This window comes from Staurois parvus, unplaced genomic scaffold, assembly GCF_062004578.1.
Source record: "Staurois parvus isolate SC_StPar_1 unplaced genomic scaffold, SC_StPar_1.0 ptg000018l, whole genome shotgun sequence".
NCBI classification, from domain to species: domain Eukaryota; kingdom Metazoa; phylum Chordata; class Amphibia; order Anura; family Ranidae; genus Staurois; species Staurois parvus.
Window position 1 is genome coordinate 2921090 of NW_028317814.1, and position 24579 is coordinate 2945668.

The window sequence follows — 24579 nt, forward strand, 5'->3', positions numbered from 1 at the left end:
CTGGAAGATAGGTTGCTAGCTGTGAGAAGGTACCATTCACAGAACAGGATGCTGCTTCCGATGTCCCCGGAACTCACGCCCCAGAAATGACGCGCTCGAAGTGACGTCAGTGAGGTGCAGAAACCGGCTGATGGACGCTGATGGATGGACAGAGAAGCCAGAATGCCTGGGGCGGACCACAACAAGACCTGATTGCTATGATGACACGTTTTGCACAGATACGTGCTTTATTAAGTAATTAAGCAACCAGGGAGGACTGAGGTTATAAAGGAGACAATGGGGGTGGTAATATGGCATGGCAAATTAGCAGTTAAAGGGACCTACCCTCAATATGAATAAAGCCCATTTGTAAGCCAATTTTATAAACCATCATCAACATACTAAAAATAAGTATCCAACTATTAACCACTTGCCCTCCAGAGGATTTACCCCCCTTCCTGACCAGGCCATTTTTTGCTTTACGGTGCTGCGTTAACTGACAATTGCGCGGTCATGCAACGTTGCACCCATTGACACCAATACAGTGATCAGTGCTAATAAAAAGCACTGACACTGCACTAATGGCACTAGGCAGGAAGGGGTTAACAGAAAGTTGACTTAGGTTTGAACCCCTGAGTGTCTAATGTCTGGGTCTAAGAAGGGTTCTGGAGGTTGAGTATCAGTGTGGCCTTCTAACTATAGCTCACCTAATATATCTAGAAGAATGTCATCCATACAAGAGCTCTGTGTATCTTTATTGAAAGGCGGGCTACTGGAAAGCTGAATATAATCTGTATCTAATGGTAAAGTGTCATTTAACTGTGAGGGGCCGAATGAACCTATGTAGGTCTTTACATAAATTGAATTTATTCAGGCCTATAGTTGGGGCAAAACCAAGGCCTTTGCTAAGTAGAGTAATTTCTGTATCAGTAAGACTGTGTGATGATAAATTGTAAATTTTAATGGTGCTCTCTAATGCTTTTTTGTTTGTTCTGAGAATATTTCCCTCCTCTTTGACCTTGTTAGTTTTCTTTTTTCTTTGGAATGGGCGACAATTCTAAAAAAAGGGAAGGTGAAGAATTTTGAGATGTTATATGGGGAGTATTGTTAGATGATTGTATATCAGAGGGGATTGGTTTTTCAGATCTAGAACATTTAGGACGTGCTCCCTCTTTTAAATAGCTCTCCAAATCTCGGGACAATGGGCTATATTTATTATCAGTAGTGACATTATATACTGGTAGTGTAGTGATGGTCATGTCAAAGGTAGAAGGTGGTATATTTGAAGGGGGAATAGATGGAGTGGTAGGGTGACCTTCATCTATCTCCTTGTTATGGACGTTAAGAGTGGAATGATTCTGAGCTGATGTGTAAGTATCAACAGATGTATGGGCTGTGGAAAGGCCAGTCCCTAAGGGACCTGATATTTCTGTCAAATTTGAGCTTGACTGTACATATGTTAGTGAATTATGGTTTACCTGTATTTTATATGTAGCTCTACTATGAACTTTCTTATAGGGCCACTTTGAGGTTTGTGTGGTATTAGTTGGAAGGGTGTTAATATTTTTATTTTTACATTTCTGTAATCCTCAATATCGCGTTCAAATTTACCAATTGTTTTGCTAACTGTTTTGTCCTCATATTTGCAAATATTCTTGTCTAATACCTTGTGCCAGAAAGAGTAAAAACAAGAGGTACAGTACTGTTGTACTAGTGCAGGGGTGGGCAAACATTTTGACTTGAGGGCCGCAATGGGTTCATATATTGGACCCGGGGGCCGGACCAAGAGTAGATGAATGATGTGTATGTGTCATCCATAGTAAGTATAGTAATATTCCCCCATAGTAAGCATAGTAATTAATCCCCCGTATAGTAATTCATCCCCCATATAGTAATTCATCCCCTATAGTAATTCATCCCCCATATAGTAATTCATCCCCCATATAGTAATTCCTCCCCCATAGTAATTCATCCCCCATATAGTAATTCATCCCCCCTATAGTAATTCATCCCCCATATAGTAATTCATCCCCCATATAGTAATTCATCCCCCATAGTAATTCATCCCCCATATAGTAATTGATCCCCCATATAGTAATTCATCCCCCCTATAGTAATTCATCCCCCATATTAATTCATCCCCCATAGTAATTCATCCCCCACATAGTAATTCATCCCCCATATAGTAATTCATCCCCCATATAGTAATTCATCCCCCACATAGTAATTCATCCCCCATATAGTAATTCATCCCCCATATAGTAATTCATCCCCCATAGTAATTCATCCCCCATATAGTAATTCATCCCCCATAGTAATTCATCCCCCATATAGTAATTCATCCCCCATATTAATTCATCCCCCATATTAATTCATCCCCCATATAGTAATTCATCCCCCATATAGTAATTCATCCCCCATGGTAATTCATCCCCCATATAGTAATTCATCCCCCATATAGTAATTCATCCCCCCTATAGTAATTCATTCCCCATATTAATTCATCCCCCATATTAAGTCCCCAAATCCCCCCTGTGTCAATTCACTTACCTTTGCTCCGCGCGTTCCTCTCGCCGTATTCCCGCGCCGTTCCGGTGTAGCATGAAAATCTGTCTCCTATGAGGATCTGTCCCCCTCGACGTATCTGCGCATGTGCCAGTTTCAGGCATTAGCAGCCGATCGTCGATCTCCGGCACATGCGCAGATACGTCGAGGGGGACAGATCCTCATTGGAGACAGATTTTCATGCTACACCGGTCTTCAGGGCGGACTGTGACAGGAACCTAGCGGGAGCCTAGCTCCGCGGGCCGGATTAAAAGGTCCGCCGGGCCGTATACGGCCCGCGGGCCGTAGTTTGCCCATTGCTGTACTAGTGTCTCCTTTTCTACGACTCGCTACCGCCCCATTGTCTCCTTTATAACCTCAGTCCTCCCTGGTTGCTTAATGACTTTGACAAAGCATGTATGTGTGTGTGAAACACATCGTCATAGCAACTAGATCTTGTTGTGGTCCACCCCAGGCACTCTGGCTTCTCTATCCATCCATCAGCGTCCATCTGCCGATTTCTGCACTTCACTGCGCCAACGTAATTTCTGGTGCGTTCGTTCCGGGGACATCGGAGGCAGCATCCTTTTTTTGTGAGTGATACCTTCTCACAGTTGGCGACCTATCTTCCAGTAGAGCAGGCCACAGGATTCCTTTCCACCGCCTCTTGCTCCCTGATCTGGATGTACCTGTTTCCTCAGAACTAAGCCAATTTTATTTATCACATTCACACATTTGGGGTATACCACCCAGTTATCTCTTTGTTTACATTTGACATATTACTATGAACAATGGTTTTATTCCTTTCAAGTGGATATTAAAATCCTTCTTTTTTACTCTGGATAACATTGTCATCATCCTTGCTAATTTTTAATACTTTACTGGTCACTATTAATTTAGCTGTATACCAATAGCGCTCAATATCAGTTACTGTCCTATAGGTAAAATGAATATCTCCTAAATGTGCACCAATTAGGATATATTCACTTCTTTTGATAGACGGTACATTCATTCTGAAGGAAGTGTATAGCCATGCCATTCCTTCAGAGTACTGTGCCGTCGCCCGGGACTCCCGTCGTGTGCATGCATGGGAGTGACACCAAAACAGGAATGATTTTACAGGTGGAGACCACTGATATTATTTCCCTACTGATATTTTCTAACTGTTTTTCACTAGTTTTGCATTTGGTTAGGGTCAGTGTCACTACTGGCAGCATGAGGCGATACCGGGACCCTACAGAGGTTGCATAGGCAGTCCAACTCCTCCAGGATGGCACATCAATACGTCCCATTGCCAGAAGGTTTGCTGTGTCTTCCAGCACAGTCTCAAGAGCATGGAGGATATTCCAGGAGACAGGCAGTTACTCTAGGAGAGCTGGACAGGGCCGTAGAAGGTCTTTAACCCATCAGCAGGACTGGCATCTGTTCCTTTGTGCAAGGAGGAACAGGATGAGCACTGCCAGAGCCCTACAAAATGACCTCCAGCAGGCCACTGGTGTGAATGTCTCTGACCAAACAATCAGAAACAGACTTCATGAGGTTGGCCTGAGGGCGCGATGTCCTCTAGTGGGCTCACTGCCCGGCCATTAAGCACCAGAATTAGCAGGTCTGCCACTGGTACCCTGTGCTTTTCACAGATCAGTGCAGGTTCACCCTGTGACAGACATGAAAAGAGAATGTTATGCTGCCTGTAACATCATTTTGCATGACTGTTTTTGGTGGTGGGTCAGTGATGATCTGGGGAGGCATATTCATGGAGGGATGCACAGACCTCTACAGGCTAGACAATGGCACCCTAACTGTTATTAGGTATCAGGATGAAATCCTTGGACCCAGACCCTACGCTGGTGCAGTGGGTCCTTGGTTCAACCTGGAGCACAACAATGCCCGGCCTCATGTGGTAAGAGTATGCAGGCAGTTCCTGGAGGATGAAGGAATTGATACCACTGAATGGCCCCCACGCTCGCCTGACCTACAGTTGCAAGAAAAAGTATGTGAACCCCTTGGGATTACGTGGAGTTTTGCATGAATTGGGCATAAAATGTGCTCTGAACGTCATCTAAGTCACAACAATAGAAGAACACAGTCTGCTGAACATAATACTACATAAACATTCGATGTTGCCATGGTTTAATTGCACATTACACGTAAACATTCACAGTGCAGGGAGGAAAAAGTATGTGAATCTTTGGACTTAATAACTGGTTGACCCTCCTTTGGCAGCAATAACCTCAACCAAACGTTTCCTGTAGTTGCAGATCAGACCTGCACAATGATCTGGAGTAATTTTGGACCACTCCTCTTCACAAAACTGTTTCAGTGTAGCAATATTCTTGGGATGTCTGGTGTGAATCGCTCTCTTAAGGTCATGCCACAGCATTTAAATCAGTTTGAGGTCAGGACTCTGACTGGGCCACTCCAGAAAGCGTATTCTGTGCTGTTGCAGCCATTGTTTTGTTGAATTACTTGTATGCTTTGGGTCATTGTCCTGTTGCATCACCCATCCTCTGCGGAGCTTCAGTTGGCGGACAGATGGTCGTACGTTTTCCTGCAAAATGTCTTGATAAACTCTGGAATTCATTTTCCCATCAATGACAACAATCTGTCCAGGCCCTGAGGCAGGAAAGCAGCCCCAAACCATGATGCTCCCTCCGCCATGTTTTACAGTTGGGATGAGATTTGATGTTGGTGTGCTGTGCCTTTTTTTCTCCACACATAGTGTTGTGTGTTCTTCCCAAACAACTCAATCTTGGTTTCATCTGTTCACAGTATATTTTGCCAGTAGTGCTGTGGAACATCCAGGTGCTCTTTTGCAAACTTCAAACATGCTGCAATATTCTTTTTGGACAGCAATGGCTTCCTCCGTGGTGTCCTCCCATGTACTCCATTCTTGTTTAATGTTTTCCTTATTGTAGATGTGTCAACAAAAATGTTAGCATGTGCCAGAGATTTCTGTAGGTCTTTAGCTGACACTCTGGGATTCTTCTTTACCTCATGCAGCATTCTGCGCTGTGCTCTTGCAGTCATTTTTACAGGACGACCGCGCCTAGGGAGAGTAGCAACAGTGCTAAACTTTCTCTATTTGTAGACAGTCTGTCTTACCGTGGAACATCAAGGCTTTTGGAGATACTTTTGTAACCCTTTCCAGCTTCATGCAAGTCAACAATTCTTGATCGTAGGTCTTCTGAGAGCTCTTTTCTGCGAGGCATGGTTCACATCAGACAGTGCTTCTTGAAACCAGTAAACCCAAAACAGGTGTGTGTTTTTTAAGGGCAGGACAGCTGTCAGCAACACATCCAATATCATCACACTGATTGGAGTCAAGGTTGGCTCACTCCTGGCTCCAATTAGCTCTGGGAGAAGTCATTAAGCTAGGGCCTCACATACTTTTTCCTCCCTGCAATGTGAATGTTTACATGTTATGTGCAATTAAACCATGGCAACATCTAATGTTTGTGTAGTATTATGTTCAGCAGACTGTGTTCTTCTATTGTTGTGACTTAGATGACGTTCAGAGCACATTTTATGCCCAATTCATGCAAAACTCCACGTAATCCCAAGGGGTTCACATACTTTTTCTTGCAACTGTAAATCCAATAGATCACCTCTGGGATATCATGTTTTGGTCCATCTGACACTGCCAAGTTGCACCTCAGACTGTCCAGGAGCTCAGTGATGCCCTGGTCCAGATCTGGGAGGAAATACCCCAGGACACCATCCGTCATCTCATTAAGAGCATACAGGAGTTGTCAGGCATGCATACAAGCATGTGGGGGCCATAAAAACTACTGAGGACCATTTTGAGCTGCTGCAAAGAAATTTCAGAAAAATGGACTTCCATGCTGCATCATTTTTCCACTTTGATTTTCTGGGTGTCTTTGAATTCAGTCCTCTGTAGGTTGATAATTTTCATTTCCATCAAACAATGGGGCATCCTTACGTTCCTAACACATTACCCAGTCCATATCAGTATAGATATCCAGCATGATATTTTTCCCCATTGAGATCTGATGTGTTTTCACAGTGTTCCTTTAATTTTTTTGAGCAGTGTATACACACATATATATATATATATATATATATATATATATATATATATATATACTGTATATATATTTTTTTTCCGCAATGCTTGGACAATACAACACGAAACTACACAAAACACACTTTTTCTTTTTTGTTTTGAGCAGTGTTTGCTCTGTGCACATTTTATTCTGTATTTTGTCCTGTTTAAAATTGCACCAAAATTATGCTTATGGTACAAAGCATTACAAAGCATTATTTGCAAATGAAATAAAGTGTTTTTTTTTTCAATTTGTGCTTTTTTAAATGGGAAACATGTAAATATATTTTAAATGTGTACAAATATTAATAAACAAAACAAAAACATAAACGTTTAAATAAGTAATAGGGTTAGGCATGTGGAGGCGTGAAAAGTCAGTGGAACATGGGGATAGTAAGTATAAGTGGATCAAGGGTGAGCTTTAAAGAAAATCTATGGCTTTAAGCTTCATGCACATGGGCACAAAAAACACTGCTTTTACAGGCTTACGGAGTATTTTTTTTATATATGTGCAATACAATAGTGCAATGCAGATATATCAAACATGTAAAAAACGGAAGAACTTCCTGCGCTAAGACTGGGACCCTATTTACCAAGCTGCTAACACAAACCTCCTTACCAAAATGAGTAAATAAACATAAACATACAGGTGTAGCGCTATCCCTAAAATAATTAAATATATGCCATACCACTAACTAATCAAAATATGACAGTGTTCTATAAATACCACTAAAGTGCAAAGTCTCTGTGCAATATGTGCAAAAAAATATAATATAGTATAATATATAAATTGTGCATTCCGTGTACTGCCAACTATAAATAAAGTGCAATAGTGCCAATCATTAGCAAAAATCACTGCACACTACCAAGGTACGCGAGGAGGATTCTGGGAGCGCGGTGACGTCAGTTCCGGCAGGGCAGCCATATTTGGGATCCCTGTATCTAATACCCATGCAGGAGATTCACAGCATGGGGTATTGAAGGCATGTAATGAGAGATAACAAATGTGAGTGGGCAATTTGTTTTATATCTATATCAGTAATGATTAAACAGTATTACACTATATAAGTTCTTTTGTCCGTATATGAAACGAGGAAGAGGCGGCTGATAAAGTGTAAGAGGCGGGGGAGGACCTGGTGAGTCATCAGAGTGGTGTCCTGGTTATAAAGTGAGCTGACCCTGTGGGGTCTTGGCAAGGAGGTGAGGGGCCACTTCAGCTATTTTGGATTCACATTGAGTGGACACGTGTGAGCACATGCATGAAGATTTGTGTGTTTTTTGTCGGATTTGGACATTTTTTTCTTTATGGACGATATTTTTACAGAAGTGTGCAGTGATTTATGCTAATGATTGGCACTATTGCACTTTATTTATAGTTGGCAGTACACGGATTGCACAATTTATATATTATACTATATTATATTTTTTTGCACATATTGCACAGAGACTTTGCACTTTAGTGGTATTTATAGAACACTGTCATATTTTGATTAGTTAGTGGTATGGCATATATTTAATTATTTTAGGGATAGCGCTACACCTGTATGTTTATGTATATCAAACATGTGTCACCACACATTTTTTTTATTCTTGCCTATGGTATCTTTTTTATGCCTTTAAACAAAGTTTTATGCCAGCTTATGTGGCCATGTACATCAGGCATTTAGTATTCAGTATTTTAAGAGTAGTGTTTTGAGGCATAAAAAAGCACCAAAGCTGCATTTCAGAGAAGAGCTTATGAGCACAATTTACATGCGTAAACATACAAAAATGCACACATATGCACGTAAACTTATTCTAGTGGCCAGAAAAAAATCATATTCTGGCCAGTAGAATGAGATTTGCTCAACGCCATACACCTATAAATGCACATTATTACGCACCAAAACGGGAATTTTTTATGCTTGATTTTTCTGTCAACCCCTGTCAAAAAGATCCAGCTTAGAGAGCAGTATTTTAAAACGGGCATGGCATAAGGCCTATTTATAATGTAACACAATACGTCATAATAAATGAAGTAAAAATTAACAGAAATGCCATACACTGTGTTCATACATGCCTGGAGGAGTTTACAACCAGCTATGTGAGCATTTTCAGAGCCTCAGAACATAACTAATCTTCATTTGTGTGCCTTTTCCCATAAAGCTCATATGCACATAAACAATTCCAAAGCATGCTTTTTTTATTAAAGGAAACTGAAAAGGTTTGCTCTTGTCAAGAACAAAAATCAGAAGAGCAGGTAGCAGAAAGTAAAATATAGTAAACACAATGATTTACTTAAGATTTTCCTCTATTAAATAATTTTTACAGCTTTTTTTTATATTGTACAAAATGTTTCACAGAGGGAACACGAACAATGCCCAACTTTACTGAAAAAAGGTACATTGTAAGAAAGACAGCAATAAGCTTATAGGAGAATTGAGAATTTGTGGCCTACACATTCACCTGCTCTATTTTCACAATAGATTGATAGCAACAAGGCATTTGTGGGCCCTTGTTAAATCTTGCTAAAAACATGTTTAATAAAGCTACAGTCAGCCTTCCAATTAGGATCTGTGCTCATAAATCCCAAACTGGAGCTAAAAAGGTTGCTTGAAGCTTTTTAAATCCTTTGCAAATGCTTGGAGGGGTATTTCAAGCTAAAATGCAACAATATATGGGGGTTGGCTTGTTGTACAGCGCATAACTTTCACTAAAGTGTGCCTCCATAAAGGTTTTCTCCTCTTCCTCTGGTTTTTGAGCATCTAAGAATTTTTTTAACTCTCAACAGATATTTGTTTGCTTTCAATCTCAAAGAGCAATTCCTTAGCTATTCCCTACCCATGGTATGAGCTCCCTCATATCTACCAGCTTTGTTATGAGATCATTCTCCCCTTCATCATTGATGCCTGAGGTAGTAAACATCAGGGTTTTTGGTGCCTGGCTTCGAAGTGGATACAAGACCAAACAGTTGTGGAGTCCATCTCTGCTGAACTAGTACAGTATTGGGAACTTGGCAATGGTTATACCTCTTTACCTGTGGTATGGGAGGCCTTCAAGGCTTCCATGAGAGGGGAATATATCTCTATTATAAAAGCCATTAGAATTGACCTTTCCTCCCAAACTAAACATTTGGAAGATTGTAAACTGACTGTGGCAGCTGCCTTTGCTGCCTCTACAACTCCAGACAATTTTAACCACCTCTCCCAGGCCTCTCTCACACATTTAGATATTATAATCTTGGCTGGCAAGGTTTTTGAGTCGGGAGACAAGAATGGTAAGCTCCTCACAAACCTAGTTGCAGGGTCTAGGTATCAGTCATTTCTAAACTTCAATCTTCAGATGATACTCTGGTTTCTGAAACATCACGTATCCTCAGAGAATTCCAACTTCATTATAGCTCTCTTTATCACCAGGTCTCTACTCCACCTCGTACCATTCTCTTGGAACTCCTGAGGGACCTGTTGCTACTCTCCCTTTTGGCTACCCAGGTGGAGGAGTTGAACAAGGAAATCACAGTCACTGAAACTGAGGCCACTATTCATTCATTCCCCAATCTCGTTAAACTATGATTTAAAGATTCTGAAAAAGATTCTAACTACTAGCTTGATGCAGGTCCTTCCCTCCTTAATTGATATTGATCAAACTGATGTCAATCTTTGTATAGTTTTTACAAATATACAATTACCTTCTGTTGACTTGACTCCTGGAGTGTTCGATTGGACCTATATATCTTCTGTTCTAAAGTGTTATGGGCTTTGGCTAAGGCTTCCACAGACGGAATGAGATATTGTATAAATCTCTGTCAGCTTAGGTAAAATTACCTCTCCTCTCTGTTTCTGATGGAGAGGGGCACGAGGCAGAGTTGTCTCCTATCACCACATGTTTTTATTCTAATGATGGAGCCCACGGCCATGGCCCTTAGAAATTCTGCTTTGGTGGTAGGAATTAAAGTTGTCCCTCTGGAAGACAAATTGTCAGCGTGTTCAAGTGATCTTATCCTCTTTCTTAGGGATCCAGGAGCCACTTTTAAAGAGGGCTTTCATATCTTTTCAAGGTTCTTAAATTACTCTGGGTTGCGGATCAATTGGTACAAATTCTAAATTCTTCCTATAGACCCTGAGGCATGACTAGTTGCTGACCCTGATCTTCCCCTGGGATGTACGAATAATCTTAAATATCTAGGTTTTAACAGCTCCCCTAATATTTTTGATATTTGCAGACTAAATATGGAACCATTATTTCAGAGTATGAAATCTAAATTAAGAGCATGGGATAATATTCCCCTATCCATTATAGTGAGAATCAACCTATTTAAGATGAAAATATAACATAAATAGTGCAGCGCTAAAAAATATATATGACTGCACCAGTGCTTGTAAGGTAGTGCAAAATCCCTTGAATTTATATCAAATAGTATAGGCCACATATAATGTGTGTGACCTTCCCAAACAAAAATGAAGTAATGGCGCCTTCACTTCACCATAAAAACGCACAATATGAATGCACAATAAAAAGATAGTCCAATAATAGTCTAGTGATCAAAAAAAGGCCACAGATAGATGTGTTTTGATAAGATCCCTGTGACGTATATAGTCCGGCGTTGTGCAGAAAATGAATAAATTGCGCACTCACCGGAAGCACAATTTAATTGCGCATTTATATCTCATACACCAAAGATCACTCCAGCTGTGGATGGAAAGAAGCTTGGAACAGGTGATTCCGTGATGGGTGGTGTTTTTTGCTCTAATCTTCAATAAATTCATTTTATATTTGACCTAAATACTACACTATGGGTATTCCTTTTTGCTCTACATCGAGCATTTAATCCCTCAGGACCACAAGGTGACTATGCCAGGGCCCAGAGTAACATTCGGCTGATCCTGTTTGGAGCCAGGTCTACTATAAGGGACCCCCAGATGTGGCACCCCCCATCAAGGAATCACCTGTTCCGAGCTTCTTTCCATCCACAGCTGGAGTGATCTTTGGTGTATGAGACATAAATGCGCAATTAAATTGTGCTTCCGGTGAGTGCGCAATTTATTCATTTTCTGCACAACGCCGGACTATATACGTCACAGGGATCTTATCAAAACACATCTATCTGTGGCCTTTTTTTGATCACTAGACTATTATTGGACTATCTTTTTATTGTGCATTCATATTGTGCGTTTTTATGGTGAAGTGAAGGCGTGTGGGGTACACGCCATTACTTCATTTTTGTTTGGGAAGGTCACACACATTATATGTGGCCTATACTATTTGATATAAATTCAAGGGATTTTGCACTACCTTACAAGCACTGGTGCAGTCATATATATTTTTTAGCGCTGCACTATTTATGTTACATTGTCAGTTTGAAGGTTCATGGTTTTTCCTTTTTAGTGTATCAGCTGCTGTATTAGTTAGCGCTCACTGAACCCCCTATTATTATATTTAAGATGAAAGTTCTTCCTGACATTCTCTACATTGAGACACATTCTCCTAGTTGGATCCATAAAAAATATTTTTAAATATTCAATTCAGCTGTCAACCTTTTCTATGGGGCCCCAGACATCCTAGATTCAAATTAACTGTGCTTCAAAGGCCATGGACACAAAGTAGAATAGTTTGCCTTGATCTTTATAAAGACTTCCTTGTTGCCCTTTTCTCACATGTTCACAAATGGCTGATGTTTGATACCTCTAATCCCTCAGTGGTTCTGGAAGCTGCTTGCCTAGTCTAGTATAAGGCTCTAAGAACTTTCCGCTACTGGGGTCCAGCTACTGCACTTAACCTGACAACCTCCATGAAGGCTGTTCTCAAAGCCTGGTTGGTTATGCACACTAAACGGCCTTTAGGCATATGTCTCCTCATACCTCTCTTTGGTAAACTCCAGACTCTTGGAATTCATTTCCACTACTACCCAACTATATGGACAATACAAGGTATCACATATCTCAATCACATCTGCGAGAGTGGCATATTAAAGTCCTTTGATGGATTAAAACAGTGATTTGAACTTCCAAATGTCTACCTGTTTCGGTTCCTGCAACTCTGTCATGCCTTCCATACTCATTTTGGAGTGTCACCTATTATTCTTACTCCTACAGCAATGGAATCTCTCCTAAGAGGTAAAAATTTAACTAAACCTGTATCTAACATCTATAAAGGCTCTACCACCTTCTGTTCAGGATGGGCTTGATGCCCTGCATTCTAGAAAGACAGATGTTCCAGAATTGGACAGAGAGGATTGGAAGGATATGTGAGAATACCCATTTCTCCAAGACTGCATAAAATATACTATTCACTTGCTGGAGGTGTACGGCGGCCTCAGCAGACTGTATTCAAATGTTTTGGGCATGTCCTCTGATACAGACCTTTTGGTCTGCTCTTCTAACCTTTAACTCCTCCTAACCACCATTCAGGTTCTGCAGCAAGTGGATGTTTGCCTGCTAGGGTTGGTTGACCCTCTGGCCTTTAAAAGAGCATCTAGAACACTTTTGGATCTTATTATGTTTTTTGCCAAAGCACCAGATTATAGAATAAAGGTAATGGAAAGGACAGCATTATCTGGATGACAAACTCAAATACTGACCAGGCAAGCTCTGCTCCCTCAAGTATCCCCTGTATCTCAAGTCTTAATTTTCAACTGTGACTGAAATGTACATTTTAACTTATAATATTCATATATTTTTCTATGAATAAACACAGTTCTACTATGCACACACCAAAACTACTAAACACTGTAAAGAAGAAAGAGGAAATACATAACTGTGTACAGTATGTCACCATGAAATAGCAAGCAGATCATTCCTCTCCTTACTACTTATTTTTGTTTAGCAGGGTAGGCAACAGAAGATGTACAAAAGCTCTTGAAGGGTGAAATAACAAAAAATTGTATATTTCACAGAAATAAACACTTAGACAACAACTTTCGGCCAAAGCGTGCATCAACCGAGGCCTGAACATCCACCATGTAGAACTTGGAGAACATGTGAACAAAGGACCAGGTGGCAGCCTTGCAAATGTGAGAAGCAGATACTTGATACTGAAAAGACCATGGTGGAATGGGCTCTGTTAGGGAATTTTGTCCCTAGGGGAGTAGGCCCTGGAGTTAAGTTGCCAGAGCAGGAAGAAGGATGCCCTTTACTACTTTACTAGGGCCTGCAGGCAGAACAAAGAGAGACTCTTTGTGAACAGAGGATGTAACTGCCAGGTTCACATGATCTAGTCAGTATTTCCTGAAAACATTTCCAGTGCTCTACCTTCATTTCCAATTAAACTTTTAAATATTATACAATGTACTTCACTTTAAAAGTGAATAATTACTTTTTCAATGTTATTATACATTGATACACTGAACTTCAGTTTTATAAATTCTTTACAAAATGAGCTTCTGGGTATCATGTTCTTGAGTCCTGTGAGTTTTCAGAAAGCACACATTGTATCATACACATCTACTATCTAATGTGGACATTCCACCGAGCATCCCTGTAATCTTGATGCTATTGGCATTCTTGACACAAGTGCACAGTTTGAAAACATTGAGATGACAAATATATATTCTGACATGACAATGTGCACATCATCTGTGGTTCCCCTTCCAAACCAGACAATGAGAGCCCAAAATCTTTAACATTTACACCAGCCGCTTTGTTATAAATGCACACTGAAAACTTCAATATGTTTACCTGACAGCCCTTGTCACCTTGTTGGTTTCCTGTGCTGACATGCCAGATTCTGTTTCTGCTCTACGGCGGAAAGACTGCCGATTTTGCACTTGTCTTAGAACACTGCTTTTTATCTCCAATAGCGTGGACATCTTCACTGCTCTGGTGGAAGGAGGAAAGCAAGAGTTTAGTTAATGCCCAAAGGTAGCCATGTAGATCAGCCATTAGAAAAGAATCCAATAATCCATCAACAGAAAGATCTTGCTTAATATCAACAAACAAAACAATTAAGCACTTATCCAAAAAGCTTGAATATGTATGTAACGTATAGGAGCACTGCTCTTACCTTAGGGGAACACTAAGCTTTTAGCCCCAAATTTTGTCTAGTACAGCCTTTCTTAACTTTTTTTTACCCCAGAGGAACCCTTAAAATAATTACACTGTTCAACAGGTAAAAAGTTTTGGGCATAAAATTAGCTAATCTTACATAATTTTGGGTTGCTGAAAACGAAAATGACCCTAAAAAATGTTGATTGGCTCTAGTTTCCATGATATATTCACCCATCTAATGACGTAAGCCATTCAAAATTATGATGCAACTTCAGCTGCATATTGCGCAATTGATACTGGTGACCAATAGAAAATTGCATGTATACTGAGATGATGCAATATTAGCCTTTAATTGCATCACTTCACTGCATAAAAGCTGCAGTATCTGTAGCTGATTGTAGTTCGACAGCGTCTTTACATTTCGTTTTATGCTTATATAGGCTACTCAGTAATGCCTCGAACTTGTGTGAATAAAGCAGATAATTTCTGCTATATCTGCGGTGAAATAACTTTTATCTCACAAAAAAGGAGGATAACAGGAATGATTAAGAAAGCCTACAACTTGTATTTTGGCTGCAAGATAGGAGACCAGGACAAGAGCTGGGCACCACATATATGCTGCAATTCTTGTGGGACGGCACTGGAGCAATGGTTGAATGGAAAAAAGGCATCTATGCCTTTCGCTGTGCCAATGATTTGGAGAGAGCCAACAGATCATGTTAGTAATTGTTACTTTTGTATGGTGTCTCCAATTGTAAAAGGGCTAAATAAGAAGAAAAAGTTATCTGTGCACTATCCAAATATTCCATCGGCAATACGTCCAGTTCCTCATGGAGAGGGGCTACCAATTCCTAAAGCACCAGAATCCTTCGTGGTTGAGTCAAGTGAGGAAGAACCTGAAGCGTGTAGTCACGTGCAGTTGTAAGAGATAGCCCTTTCCTCGAATACAAGAGAAAAGCCAAGAGAAGCAAAACCGACACAAACTGAAGACAAAACTAGTGAGAATCCTAAGTATTAAAATGATTCAACTTAGCTTATGGCTATAATTTTTTTTGGTAATCCTATGCAATATATTATGCCATTTAGGCTTTGTTATGTAGTCAATATCACTTGCTTTATATTTGTGGAAAGACATCTATCTATATAATTATTGTGCATTATGTAGTCATTACGCCTATAGTAGAAAACTTTCCGTTTACAGAAAAACTAGAGCCAATTGACAAATTTCATTGTTATATTTGAACTCAGAATGTGAAATTCATTAAGAAATGGATCCTTTTGTTTCCAAAACTGGCAAAAAATAAAAATTTGTTGAACAGTGTTATTAGAACTCAAGGAACCCATGCTAATGTTTAATTAAAACAGAATTAAACCCTCCTCTCCTTTACAGGCAAGAAAGCTGCCATCTTAGCCTCTGTTTAATGTGCAGTTGCCATGGTGCTGCGCATGTGATCAGTCATGAAACACAACAGCTGATGGCTTGACAGTTTGGTTCAGAGTAGAAGCAACTTTGACAGTTATCACTCACAGCATGCCTTGATTATAACTGTAGTGTTCACCCCTGGAGGGGCCACTGAGAATGTGCCCAGGTTTCCCTTATTAGTACAGAGGCTGCCAGTCACAAGCACAGTACCATGTGTGTTGGCAATACAGGCTGAGTCTAGGGCATGCCTTTTTAGAATTTATTGCTGAGTAACTTGAAACAGGAGAGGGTTTCAGAATATTCCAAAACGATCAATTAGAGGACAAACTTCCAACACAAATCCTTATAGCTGCAGGCACACTTGAAAGTCCCAAACACGGCTTTACTCAAAATGCCCTGGGAGCTTGTCTGCCATCCAGCTTCCTTAGGTAGATCCTCAGTGAGGTAGACAAAAGATCCTTCTCTGAGCCAGGGTTTCAGGAAAATGCCCTCCAGCAAGAATCTGTTAGTATTCTTCTCCAGGTTCCTAGCTCAGGACCTGCTGGGGTCCAGTCTGCAATTTCTTGTCTTGCGAGCTGTCTCTCAGGGGCAGCAACCCCAGGAGAACTGGAACCATCCCTGGAGAGAAACAAACACTCTGAAAAGGCCTCCCAGACATTTATCACCTCCCCAGCCACCTTGTAGATGCCTCCTTTCAGGAATTGGCTGGAGCATGATAAATATTCATACTGGACATTTGACTCTACCTGCCCTATATTCTGGAAACTTCTCCAAGAAGCAGGTGAGAGAAATCAAGCACCCACCTAGGAAACCCTGACAGACAAAAGCAATAGGTTACTGCTCCACTGACTGCAGTGAAGCCAATAACTAAATTAGCCTAGCAGCCTAACTAAAGGAGGGTGTTACATAACTGTTTTGAGAAATAGTTAAATCAAAGGGTTTAGTTCCACATTAATCCTGGGTTAGTCTGAAGAATCCCCTCCTTAAAGTTGAACTCCATCTTTTGTTCCACTTTACATAGTTTGAGCCAAGCTGGCCCAAACAAACTATGTCCCTCACTAACATCTGAGGCTGCTGCATGTGCTGTATAAACTGTATGTAGTAAAGGCTACATACAGCATACAGCACTGTGTTCCGGTCCAAGCCAAGATCTTCCTCTCTCAGATCTGGAACCTTAGAGAGGTCGGCTGATAATGTCACAACCTCTGAAGCTTTGTATTCATTGAGAGAATACATCATTTTCTCTGAATGGCTGAGTGCTGCTCTGGCAGACTCTATTGTGTTCCGGGTCTGTGACAGGAAAGTCTAGGCTCGGACCTGAACACAGTGCTGTATGCTGTATGTAGCCTCCGCTACATACATTTTAAACAGCACATGCAGCGGCCTCAGATGTTATTGATGGACATGCATGGCCAGCTTGGCCCAACTGAACTATGTAAAGTGGAACAAAAGATGGAGTTCAGCTTTAAGGTGGTAGTCAGAATGCACCCTGGCAGACAGATAAAAAGATCTGCTAATTGTCGTTAGACCCAGAATTATGCATCCACTATTAAGTTAAGAGGTCAGCCAGTTACAGTTCAAGGAATCTCTAGCTACCTCTGGAGGGATCCTGGTTTAGAATGGCTGGTCTAGTCCCTAGGTCTGATACTCTCTATAATTCAAAATGACAAGCATCTGCAGGTATTTTTAATAAGGCAATTAGCAATAGGTAAAGTGCAGTAAGCCACAGAGACCACTCAGAATTCTCATTTTATTAACCTACTGATTGTTTATTATGGGTTATTGCCCCTTGAATATAAATGTCATTCTTTGCCCCCTTTATTACATTAGCCCTCAAGTACATGTGGACACCAGAAAAAATAAACCTGACACAACCTAACACATTTCTAAAGTAGGATCAGGGCTAAAGTTCAGGTATTGGTATCAGTGTTCATCTAGTATCCAAGGGAGCAATTTGAAAATACACAGCTGCCTGCCATTCAACACTGCTGTTTCCTTAGAAACGCTTTTACCAGGTTAGGTTCACTTTAAATGGCCTGAAAAAGAAAATGATATGCAAAAGGCACCACTGCGGTGTCTAAGGAGAAAAACACTAAAGGTTGGACAGGAAATAACTCACTGTAGGTTAAATTATTCCATTAATGAAGTCAATTCCAAGAAAACCAAAGGAAAAGGTTTGAGGGAAAGGTGAGTCACAAGCCGGCTTAATACATCTCTCAGGGATTACAGTGTCAGCATACTATCTATGGTTACCCAAATTGTAAGAACCATTATAAAGCTAATTTTAGTGTCATGCCCCCAAGATGTATGCATAGATGGCAATGTGGAGATATTTAAAAAAACAATGTTACACATGGGCTCCAGTATAATGTTGTGAACTCTTGTTGGTGAAGGTTCTCATTTATCCAGGTCAAGATATATCTACAGTAGTAGTATTTAGTCACATTCTGCTGAACTTGTACTGCAATCTTGAAGGTGTTTTGAAGCTTATCCAAGCCACATAATTTCTATCTGTTGTGAACGATTATATAAAAAGCTATTTCTGCCCACAGCAACCATATTTTCCACTTTAACCACTTTAATACCACACTATAGATGAAAGACGGCTACAGCACTGTTCCATTGCTCTGGGAAAGGCATCTATAGATGTCCTCCCAGAATGCACCTCCCGCGTGCCCCCTGGGATGCACATCGGGCACTCTGTGACCACTGTGTCCTTTGTACACAGCTGATCACAGATCGTGGTAAAGGGCCAATCACAGCAGCCCTTTAACATGTGATCAGCTGTGTCCAATCACAGCTGATCACATCTAAACAGACTTGCCAGTTATACACAGTATTTTCCTCACACGCCGTGTCTGTGTGAGGAAGAGACAGCCAATACCTGGAAAGGCTGTCAGCACTTTGATTACACTGATAAACAGGGCACTGATCATTAGTGCCCTGATTATCAGTGCCGCCTATCAGTGCTCATCAGTGTCTCCTCATCAGTGCCCATCAGTGCAGTTTAGCAGTGCCTATCAGTTCCGCCTCATCAGTGTAGCCTTATGAATGCCCATCAGTACAACCTCATTAGTGCCCATCAGTGCAGCCACTTTAGTGGTCATCAGTGCAGCCTCACCAGTGCCCATCAGTGCAGCCTCATTAGTGCCCATCAGTGCAGCCTCATCAGTGGCCATCAGTATAGCCTCATGAGTTCCCATCAGTGCAGCCTATTAGTACCCATCAGTGCAGCCTCATCAGTGCACATCAGTGCAGAAGAAAAATTACTTATTTGCAAAAAGTTATAACAGAAACTAAGAACAAAAATGTTTTTCAAACTTTTTGGTCTTTTTCTTATTTATTTAGCAAAACATAAAAACCCCAATAAAAAAAATAAAAAACACCAAAAGAAAGCTCCATCTGTCTCAAAAAATGATAATGTCATATGGGTACAGTGTTGCATGACTGCGCAATTGTCATTCAGCGCTGATAGCTGAAAATTGACCTGGGCAGCAAAGGGGTGAGAGTGCCCAGTATTGAAGTGGTTAAACCCACCAACTGTACTGATAGAATAAAAGAGGGAATATGTCTGATAACTATTGACAGACAACACTGTTAACTAAAACCCAGGATGGACAATCAAGCATTTCCTGCCAGCAGACTCCATATTACTGTGTTTCTTTGTTTTTATAATTGAAACATGCAGAAAACAAAAGTGCCAAATGGTATAATCTGTTCCCTCATTTTTTAGCATACTTTTATATCCAGCTTACTGCGGTAAACAAACTCTACCAAGTGCAGCTAACCAAACATTATCTGAAATATTTTTACCATAGTAACAGGTTAATGGGAATTGTGCAGCTGATCATTACTCTTCTGTAAACCATCCATCTTACAGTGGTATTATTTTATGTCAGTGCATCTGGTAATCGTTTATGGCTTATGAGTTATTTCAATGTTTTTATCCAATCCAAAGAAAATAATAGCAAGCACGCAGCTACAAGGAAAAGTTTGCCATTCTATAGGCATTCTCTGAGCTTCTGCATGAATGGCATTTAAAATGTGATTTACTTATTAACTAAGCCATAAAACAAATGAAAGGTGATCTTATTTATTTAAAAAGACACACTATAGCTTACACTGCTATATTTACTGAAAAAAATGGTAAGTCTCTGACGGAAAAGTAGGTGAACGTCTTATAAAGAGAATAAATGGATTCAGATATTCCTATCAGTATGCCAGGTGTGTCTGAGCTGCCCTACCATGGAAAAAATCAACTATTTATACACAAAATAAAGAACAGGTATCTCAACCCTTCCATGAAGATTATTGAGATATGCAGCATCCAGAAGGTAACTGATAATTAAATATCTAGTAATGTAGGCTGTTCAGTGGTTTCCATGCGTATACCTATGCCAACCCTGAACTGCACACAATTTGAGACACCTAAATCAAAAACACTGATCCAAAGTATCTCTTATCCTTTACCCCCCCACAGCCAATATTGAGTTTTCCAACTTTTGGCAACATTTTTTGGCAGGCACCTGCTCCCACTTCCTCAATTCTTGTCTAGGCAAGGATGACTTCAGCCTGTCCCTCCCTCCCATTCACCTAAAGCCACCGGGGACATGTCCCAGGAGGCAGCAGGACACTTCTCACAGTGCCATGTGCTCTTGCACATGTGCAGTGGGGATTCGGCTATCAGGAGGTCACAGACAACTCCCACATCAAAGATGGTGACACCAGAGATCCAAAGCCCAGTGAAGTGAATCTGCTCTGGGTGACTCCATTGGCTGGCAAGTACCTGTTTATTAACAATCAAAATCTACAGTATTTGTGAAGTTCCTCTTTGAACAAAAACAAAGAAACATATAAACATCACAAAGAAACGGGACAGGTTTGTGTCTGTCTATTAACAACATTTAAAAAGAAAGAAAAAGGACCGTCACCCTTATAAGTATCATAGCAATTCAGAAGATAGGAAACTTATTGTCCAACAGTTCATTCCTGCAGTTACGCCTGGAGCTCCTCCTGCCAGTCTTATACTCACCCTTCTTTGAATCAGAGATATACGACTGCCTAGCTCTCTGCAATCCCATTCATTCTTATGGACTTCCTAGGATGAAGCTGGATTCCAAGTGGGTGGTCTACTGGGGCCTGTACTCGTAAAAAGGTTAAGAACCCCTGGTTTATTGGGAGCTCCCATTCTATGCCTCTATTCCCAACATGAATGGATATGACTACTACTTAGTCTTCAACTGATGCACATTTTGCTTGCCCTTACTCCAATACTTTGGGTGGCTCAATAGGACATTACACCAGTATACTACTGTCACAGTAGTAAAGTTTTGGCCTTATAGGGAACGTGAAGTAGCTTTGTGCATATCATTATTGCTATTTTTAAGGTCAAGACCAAAAAAGTGACTGCCTGATTGCAGCGACCCTGTTTTGGATACCTTAGTCTGAAGTCCCAGTAGGACAAATACAGCCTTCAAAAGGGCAACACTTGGTTTGTTGTCTTTTAGTTAACATGTGGTGCTCCAGGAATCCATTGTCTTTTATTAAAGTTCACTTTTTACACCATGCTACATTACACCCATATTTAGGGTGTGATGAAACTCAAACTGTCACCCCCACTCCTTACCTGAATTGCACGGTGCTTCTGCAAACTTCAGCTGCCCACACAGCTGCGTCTTTCAGGTTTGTGATCACTCTTTGTTAATGACTACATGTCCCATCTGTCACTAAGGCTGAGAAACTATGCAAAGAGTTCTGGCCATCCCTTCTTCCTCTTAATAAACTTATCTGTTGATAAAGTCATTAGGCCATTCACCTATAATGCATAGGGTCCACTTTTTTTTTTTTAATCTTCACATGGTAGTGGGTAGTCCTAGACAATGCAGAGAACAGTACTGATGTCATGATGTCAGCACAACTCTCTACAACATGTGAATTAAAAGCACCATGGGATTCCCTCCCCCCAGGGTGAGCCCAAGATGTTCTGCGTTCACAGAATTTCCTCAGTTTATGAGATTAAGTGACGCTGGGTACCATTCAACCCGAAAAATGAGTGGCAAAAAAGTACTGTGGGGGATTCTCAGTTAAGGGTGAGTATTGCAGCCTTAGCTGCTTTTTCAACAACTGCTTGGTGGTTATTTTAATTTTTTGTTAAAAAAAATTGTTCAGACCTGAACTTTAAAAGAGCAAAAACAATAAAACAGAACCAAAACTATTATAGCATTTATTGTAAGAGCTGAAGGTGAGAACAAGCGTTAACACTTTTAGTAGTTAAGTATTTCATTTATTATAGAGGCATCACATCTGTCTAATATGAGGAACAACAGAGAAGGAAAGAGAGACAGTTGGAAGGTATGCATATACTGTAGTGTGAGGGATCAGTTCCATCAGTTACCTCAATTGTTGAATCATCCTTGCACTTCATATACAGCAATGTAAAATGTTGCATGAAGGGGGATGTTAAAAGCCTTTACTTATTATTAAACCTGGACAGCATTTTGACTATGTAGTGAGAACTCTTGCCTGGAAGTACTGGGGTTTTGGGTTTAAATACCACCAAGGACACCATCTTGCATGCTGTCCTCTTGTTTGTGGGGGTAACTCAGTATAGTCTTCAAATATTGCCTTGGATTCCTCATAACACTACAAACCAACATACTGGTAGGTTAATTCTCTTCTATTCAGATGTCTTTGCAAGTATGTAGGTCCATGGTAGGGGCATTAGCTTGTAAGAAGGAAATTAATTAAAGGTCTCAATGTGTTCTACAAATGAAAAAACTAAAACACCCAGAGAATTCCTTAGGGTTCACAGTCTTTTTCTCATAACTGTAGAACGTGATTTCAAGCAAGGCAACCTAATAATCTCTATTTGTCAGGATTGCCTGTCTGTTAGCCCCTTTACTGATTTATATCAGCCTGGCCAAATAAATTCATATTGTATTCCTATATGATTGTATAGTTGCTGACAGGATAACATACTGTATCTCTATCAGTTCCAGTTTAGTTTCTGATAAATTCCTGCTGCCATATTGTCTCTCTCCAAATTGTGGGCTAGAGTCTTTAGCGGATTTAAGATGCTGGCAGGTGATTCAATCAACTGGTAAACTGATAAAGCAACTGGTAAAGTATCCTTTAGAAATGACAAGTAGTCTCCAAATGCTTGCTTTAGATATAGATCATAAATCTCTATGGAGGAAAAATAACATTGTTTCTAACATGTCTTACAGCAATGCACCTCAAATTTTACCTAACACATACTGGGTAGGTTTGACACTCCCAGAAGGGTCATACAATACACATGCTTACTTTTTAGTGATCTACTGTCTATATAAAAAAATCACTTTTGCACCTTGCATGCATCAGTTGCATATTTTCCTGTATAGTGAACTTTCAGAATGGTAAGGCTCCATCATAGGTAATCACAGTATGCTCGTGAAGCGCTATCCCTACAGGAGTCACTGGTAGTTGAATCTATTTCCCCCTTTACAGTGCCAACAGCCAGGTATGCAGTATTTTCTGCACTCTTCCACAGATCAGTCTGGGGGGAGGGGGGTGGTGGTTGGTGTTCTATTGGGAACAATGAACTTGGATGGGGATAGGGAGCACGGGATACCCCAAATTAAAGAAACTTTCTGGCTGAGCTTGTCTACTTCTTTACAAAAAGTAACAAAAATAACTTTTACTGCTTCAGCTGTACCTTTACAACACCTGAATAGTATTGCACCGCTACTTGGCTGTACTGGCACACTTCAGTCTGTACTTTACTTTAGTAACACGTCCCAAAGAATATCTATACTGTTTGTGATCCTGTCTTCCTCTTATAACTAAAGCACTAAACAGTCACTTTTGCAGCACTGGGGTTTCGTACTCATTCAGCTGCAGGATCATCACTATCTTTCTTCCGATATCCACCAGACCTTTTCCTTGTAAGGGAGTCGCATACTCACTCAGCCTCCAGGAGAACCTGGGCTCTCTATTACAGCTTCCTTTCCAACTTTCCTCCCATGAGCTTTCTCCTGAACCATTAGATTCCTGCGAACTTTACTTCTTCGGGTCTTACAGCTAAGCCTAGCTAAGACCCTCCTTTCCTTTTGCTGGCTACTTCCCTGGCCTCTGTCCAGGAGGGCAAGGCCCCTCAACAGGGATCTCCTCCTGGCAGGACCCTGGAATCCTTCCTTATACCAGCATGCTGCAGACTAGGGATGCACCAATACTGACACCAGTATTGGTATCGGTGCCGATACTAAGTATTTTCACGAGCACTCGTACTCATGAAAATGCTCCCAATACCGGAAACCAATACTTTACGGTGCAATTTGCATCAATACAATATGCAAACTGCACCACCAAGAATAGCATGCAATTTGAACAGGAATGCAATTCCTGCCAAAATCGCATGCAGTTTCCCTACTGCTCCTGTGTGAACCCAGGCTTGTCATAGCCTAAGTTCACACAGGTGCGGTATGAAAAACCTCTCTGCATTGATCCCATGCTGAGCGGAGAGTGGGCATGTGGGGATGTATAAAATGTGAAAAAAATGTAGCGCTAATCACTAACAAATCAAAATACAACAATGTACAAAAATAGATCCCCTCAATTATAAGTGAATA

General features: G+C 40.7%; 1 protein-coding gene across 1 annotated transcript in view; it reads right to left on the reverse strand.

The window, feature by feature from the left end:
- BAIAP3 (BAI1 associated protein 3) overlaps nt 1-24579 on the reverse strand; it is a 534732-nt gene that overhangs the window by 358627 nt on the left and 151526 nt on the right. Inside the window, exon 2 of the mRNA XM_089682088.1 lies at nt 14239-14379. Within this exon, the coding sequence (XP_089538214.1) occupies nt 14239-14369 (131 nt within the window). The 5' untranslated portion in view covers nt 14370-14379. The remainder of the gene's footprint in view (nt 1-14238; nt 14380-24579) is intronic.